Source organism: Pangasianodon hypophthalmus, chromosome 16 (genome assembly GCF_027358585.1).
Source record: "Pangasianodon hypophthalmus isolate fPanHyp1 chromosome 16, fPanHyp1.pri, whole genome shotgun sequence".
Classification (NCBI taxonomy): domain Eukaryota; kingdom Metazoa; phylum Chordata; class Actinopteri; order Siluriformes; family Pangasiidae; genus Pangasianodon; species Pangasianodon hypophthalmus.
This window is the reverse complement of record NC_069725.1, coordinates 15,120,096-15,126,488: the sequence shown is the minus strand read 5'-3', so window position 1 is coordinate 15,126,488 and position 6,393 is coordinate 15,120,096. Positions and strand designations below refer to the sequence as shown.

The following is a 6,393-nucleotide window of genomic DNA, read 5'->3' as shown; positions in this document are numbered from 1 at the left end:
TTTCCTCTTTATCTCTTTTCTCCCCTCCTGCTTTCAGTCCCATTTTCTAGCAATGATAGGATTCATTTTGAATGTAATCAGTGTTAGGTCACATCCTGTGATACTCATACTGGGATTTAAATATAAACTTGTGTATATTTAAAAAAAAAAAAGGAAAAAAGGAAAGGAAAAAAGGGAAAATGAGTCAGAGGGAAAAATGTCTCATGGCAGAATCCCAGATGTTCCCAGCAAGTGAATCCAACACCAGCACATGCTCCTCCTCCCTCTCCATGATCTCACACACACACACACACACACACACACACACACACACACACACACACTGACAGTGTTACACAATGCTCTTAAACCTATACCCAATCGTTTCAGGTTTGTATAAATTGGATGCTACTTCTTATGCAGGCCGACGGGTGTTCAGTGTGAGTAGAGAAATGTAGCCTGAGATCAGACTAAGCGAGCACACTGGACACTGTGTCCTCTTGCACCACAGCCAAAGACTACCTCTAGACATTCTTCCTTCTGCTCTAATCTGCTTATTTTCATGAATCTAACCTTCCTCTTTTCCCTAGTTCCTACACCCTCATTCTCTGTCAGCATGTGTTGCAGGCTATTTCATCATGTCTGCCTGCGGCTACACAAATCAGCCAATAGAACAACATCTGGGCCTGGAAGGGAGACAGAGAAATAAGGGTGCTAAATGTATGCCAGTATGAAAATAGGCTTCAAGGCCAAGCTCGCAAGATTTTGAAAAACAAAATTACACATACAGTAGGGTCTAAAAATCTGAGACCACTAGTGAAAATGCTTCTGTTTTGCATTCTTTTCAATTTTATTACATTTTATTAAATTTTCATTACAAATTACATTACCAGCAATAACTCAGTAAAAAAATCTTAGAAATATTTCAAAATTTATTAGTATTTGGCATTTCCCCCTTTTGCTTTAATGACATTGGCTACGTTTACATGCATATCAATATTCTAATTAGTACTGAGTCATTTAAATGCCGCAATCCGATTGCCTGATTCAGATTAAGACAATATTTTGATTCCTCAAATTCCAACTGCCACCTCCGGAATATGCCTGTTTTAATCAGAAATTTGTTGCATGTGAACACCTTATTCAGAAAATCCACTGAAAGGAGATATATGCGTATGCTCAGTCTGCAAGAAATTGCTAATAGATGCTGAGCTGTAGGCTAGGTATTTAGGGATGGCAAGTCAGGCATACTTACAACAACCATGTATACAGGAATATTCCAATGCCTATATGCAAAAATACATCGTATTCGGAATATAGCTGCAACCCGAATGTAGACCTTAAATGGAATTTGATGTACATGTAAATGTAGCCAATGTGCACTCAAGCTGACATGGACTCCACAAATTTTTGTAAAACCTGGTGATCCATGTTAGATCAAAAATGTTTCAGTGGAAGACATATGTATCAACGAAAATCTTACCATTTGTACAAAGGAATTAACATGGTCAATATCACAAACTTGCTTAAATGTAAATTCTTTGTTTTATTTATTTTTTATTTTATTCTAAAACCTTCTGTTTATTTCCAGTTAAATGAAAAAAAAAAAAATAAAATAAATAATAACAGATTTTCAGTGTGGTCTCAGACTTTTGGACCCTACTGTAGATACTTATGCTAGTAATACACAATAAAATCAAATAAATAAATTTAAAAAACTGACATGCATACTGAGACATTTTTTTCAACAAACATTTATTTGTGAATTTTAACAAACAGGAAAGTTTTATTTGAGGCAACAACCAAGTCAGTCCTTCCCCAGACAAAAACAATTTCCACCTGTTTTATTGTAGCATATTCTCTTCCCCAGAATGGAGCTATTTACACGAAAAGAGGTTCTTATTTTCTTGAAGGGGAGGATCTGAGCTCTGAAGGTCAAGCTACTTCAGCAGTGACATTCCAGAGTTTTTCTAGACTAAGATAGAAAGAGTATAAATTGTATATGTACAGTATGTTTAAGGTTACAATATTAAAGTGTTTTACTCACTAATTTTATTTAACAAATGTTTAAAAAAGAGGGAAAAAAACAAAATATACAAGCATTCTCAATAATTTAGCAAATGGTATCAAGCGACTATGTCGTTTAGGTATTGCTAGATGTTATGGGAGGTGGATCTGGAATGGTAAGGGAAGATGAGTAATGGCTTGTTTATGAGGTTAATCAGTTCTTTTGATCTTATGAACCAAGAACCTGTATTTATATTGAGTAGGGACAATTTGTGTAATTGTTTGGAAGTAAATTACTCAAACTACACTAGTGGAAGTTGTTCCATTAGATTTGTTTTGAAGTAGCCTGTAGATATGGCTTTAAAGCACTTGACTGGAGTTTAGATTTGAAAAATGGGTCTGTATGGTAGCCAAAGCAGCTGAGCTTTAGTCCTCCCCCCATGAGTCTATTTGCATTTTTAGGGATCATTTAGACCAAGCTCAACATACACAATACACATTGAGGCAAAGGAATACTAAGTATCAGCTATGAAATTTTCCTCTACAGCAAATGCCAGCCTTAGACAAATGTGAAGCTGTAGGGTCTTGTGGCTGCAATCATGATTAGTTATGACCAAATGGTCAATGACCAAAATCAGAGTAGTTAATTGTTGGGAACTTGCTCAGTGGGTCATGGCTGCCACCACATTAGATTTTGTAGCATATGCTGGGCTTAAGTTAAGAATGAAATATGGGTGTTTACTGAGTCCACTGCAAATTTAACCAGTGTTGTCACTGAATGCAGCTCCTCACTGAATAATCATCACTGAATGAAACATCTTAATTTCTTTGAAAAAATACAAAGGCTTACTTGAGACCTTAAAAAAAAGGAATGAATTTGGAGTAGTGAGACTGAAAATGCAGAAAGGAGGTAGCAGCAAGAGGTATAACGCAAAAGGTGTATTGAAGTGTAATGACAGAGTGGTAATGACATTTTATGGCAGACGCTGTGGAAAGTACCATAGTCAATGGCAATGAAGAAATGTGGGTCACCATTAATGCCCTATTTATTAAAGAGCTGAGGCAGAAAGTAGCTGAAACATACAAAGGAGCCTGACCATCATGGCTTGCCATTTAGAGAGTATTCTTTGTGTGTGTGTGTGTGTGTGTGTGTGTGCATATACATGTGAACAAGTAGTGGGATAGAGCAAAAGTGTGTGGCTATATAGAAAGAGCTCTGATAGCAGCTGAAAGTCGGCATGTCTTCAAGGTTATCATTCTACACCCCATACAGTGTTTAATGCTGACTGCATCATCTACCAGTTAACTATATTAAATATGAAATATTAAATATTTTATCAATAGCAGTCACGCACATTCAGCTAAAGGCTGAAATGTCACTGCTCTTCAAATCACATAAAATATGATAAAGATTTGAATTTGTATAGCACCATTCTAATATTAGACAGTTATAAATACATAGTTTAAAGTGGGAAAATAGTGTGTCCATTACTTAAAATGTACATCTGGCAGTAATAAACTCCTGTCATGGCTTCATAAAAGTTAATGTTGACTGACAAACTCTAGGACTTAAGGCTTGTGAGAAGAAAGAGTTGATGGGTAGAAGAATGATCTTATACAATGACATTCTCATGTAATCACAATCACCTCCATTTATAAAAATGTCATCTTAGAAAATCCTTTCTAACTGGTAATTGCTAATTGACATTTTCAGACATATTGACATATTTCACACATATTATAGTCAGTAATTTACAGTAATACAGCAATACTAAAAACAATGATTTTAAAGAAGCTCCCCAGTGCAACATGGTGAATGAGATTGATGAACTGTGAAATTTAAACCATGGAGCCATTTTTGTTTGTGATTATGGGGATGAAAATAAAAGCTGCAGATGTCAGTTCAAGGCCTTTATTATCTAAATCTTTAGAAAGTAAATTTGTAAATCCACTAAATTCAACTGGGATTTGAGCAGTTTTAATATACAAGAAATCACTATCACCTTTTAACTTAATTCTATATGTTCTCATTCTACTTGTTACTCTGCATATCAAGCCCTACTATTAACAGAAGATTGATCCCTCAAGAGTTGGGCTGTCCTGCTGGTTGGATAGAGAATGGTGATCCTAAAAGTGAGGTCAAGCTGGCTGAGTAATATTCCTTGGCATCAATCTTTGTGCTAATCACAGGTTCTTGGAAATGTCCAGACATGTATACTACTGTGTCTTTGTGTGTGCGTTTATTTGCAAGTTTATACATGGCAGTGCTTTTATGTGATAGTATGTGTGAGGCAGTATCTGCGTGTGTTTGTTTTAAAGCAGTGATAGAAGCTGTGCCCTCTTCTCCATCACTCATTGCTGACATCCAATCTCTCGTCATTTCCCAAGGCAGTCTCCTGCAAGCGGTGCTTGCACTGGCTGTGGATGTGACGAACAGTGGAGCGGGAGGAGCGAGCAAAACAAGAGGTCGGGGACTGTGATTTGCAGTCACAAGATGAATCCTAGGAAGAAATTACTTACATTAATATGTTAAAACAAACAAATTAACACTTAATTATACTCATTGGCTCCTAGAACAAACTTAGCTCCAAATTCAGGGTTGGCATAGTATCTAAATACATGGTTAACCATTTGTGAAACCAATATATGAACATTGAAATCACTATTCTGTTATGTTATACCCTATACATCCACTAATGTTTACTACATTTCCAAGAACAGCTCCTTTAAAAATTTTAAACTACAGACACAAATCAGGTGCCTTGGGTTTGCAGATGAAGCCCATTTTATACCACAAACAGCCGCAACACATTTTACTTTACACTGGGCACTGCTCTTGCATGAAGCATGCATTTGTTTATGCTATAGTAAGGCTACAGGCTAATATATTGATATGACATTTAGTAAAGTTCATTCAGTAAAGCTTTCCTATGTGTTTAATATTCTTTGTTCATTATTTCTCCATATCACCTCTGTCAAATACATAAAACCCACGCACCACCACTGACAGGAAAGTTTAATTAATGACACTTGATTACACCTCATTAAAGATGTTTTCCCTCTTACAGCAGTTAACTGTATACCATTCATTAAGTCTTATGGATGCTGGAAATAACATTAGGCAGAAGGCAGTTAAACACAGTCTAGTGAAAAGTTAATACCAAAATTGTGCACATTGGACAGCTGTGTGCTAAGTGAGAGTATGGGGTAGAATTTGGCAAAATCAGGGGCGTGCCTCAGTTTCATGTAATTCTGACCCTGAATGTAAGTACTTATTTTTTGTGTGATATCCACTATGACCAGGAGACATTTTCTGACAATTTATTGTAATCACAATATTTATGCAATGTAATGTAATTTAAATATACACCAAACACTGAGCCTCATTTATCAAGCTGGATACGGATTTATTTGTAAATTTATTTGTAAATTTGCACAAGAAATTTGGAATTCATGGAAATCCAGTAAATTCGGAAAAATGTCTATATCCTACTCATCCTCTTGCGATTGTGTAAATTTACGCCTAAGAAGACTAACTAAAGTAAACATTGACCTGATCCAGTTCAAATCATATAATTTGCATGGACTACTGCAGTTTAATATATGGATTATACTGTTATTGTTATTACATTTCCAGCATTTAGCAGATGCCCTTATCCAGAGTGACTTACAGAAGTACTTTGGAGTCTCTATCAAAAACACATCCTCATGCTCGATCCCTAGGTCAGGGACTAAAAATATCATCTAGAACATTCTGTGAAAAGTGGACATTTTGTATTATTGGCATTAATTAAAGAATATAAATAATAAAGAAAGCAATACAAACCCATAAATTAAGACAAATAAAATTAATCAATCAATTATAGCAAAACAAATGCTACCGTATAAACAGAGGACGGGCCTGTCTGTCTATGCATAGCCATAAGATGTGAACAAATGCCTCAGGTGATAGAAGATTTAGTGCTCACTTATTATTATTAATATTATATATTATTACGTATTTTTACTGGCATGGAAGTGAGTCAGAATAACTTCCACTTCTGTCTTTCAGCCTTTACTCCCATCGTTCATTTCCTGCCCACACCTGTCTGTGCACTTGAACTTTTTTTTTTTGTGGGCATCACTACATGTAAATGAGCTATTATCAGGAACGCGCTTTGCACTTTATGGGTGATCAACATACACACATGAGTGAGTCAAAAGTTTCCAAAACTTTTATAAATCCTGTGGAATATTTTTGTTCAGTTTGGCTAATGCAAACATTTACTCACAACTTTACTAAAAGACTGATAAAAAAAGATTGATAGGGCCCACTGTATGGCATGCTGATTCTTAAGATAAATTGTGAACTAACCAACTTAAATTGTAACTGTATCAGTACTTGGTCAATTTATCCATTAAAGCATG

The 6,393-nt window shown here is 35.7% G+C and overlaps 1 protein-coding gene across 3 annotated transcripts in view; it reads right to left on the bottom strand.

Annotated features, from left to right (window-relative positions):
• Nucleotides 1-3,014: 3,014 nt before the first annotated feature.
• Nucleotides 3,015-6,393, bottom strand: part of soga1 (suppressor of glucose, autophagy associated 1) — a 44,341-nt gene continuing 40,962 nt past the window's right edge. For all 3 annotated transcript variants that reach the window (XM_026920486.3, XM_026920484.3, XM_026920485.3), the window contains one exon: nucleotides 3,015-4,487. In XM_026920486.3, the coding sequence (XP_026776287.1) occupies nucleotides 4,335-4,487 (153 nt within the window). In that variant the 3' untranslated portion in view covers nucleotides 3,015-4,334. The remainder of the gene's footprint in view (nucleotides 4,488-6,393) is intronic.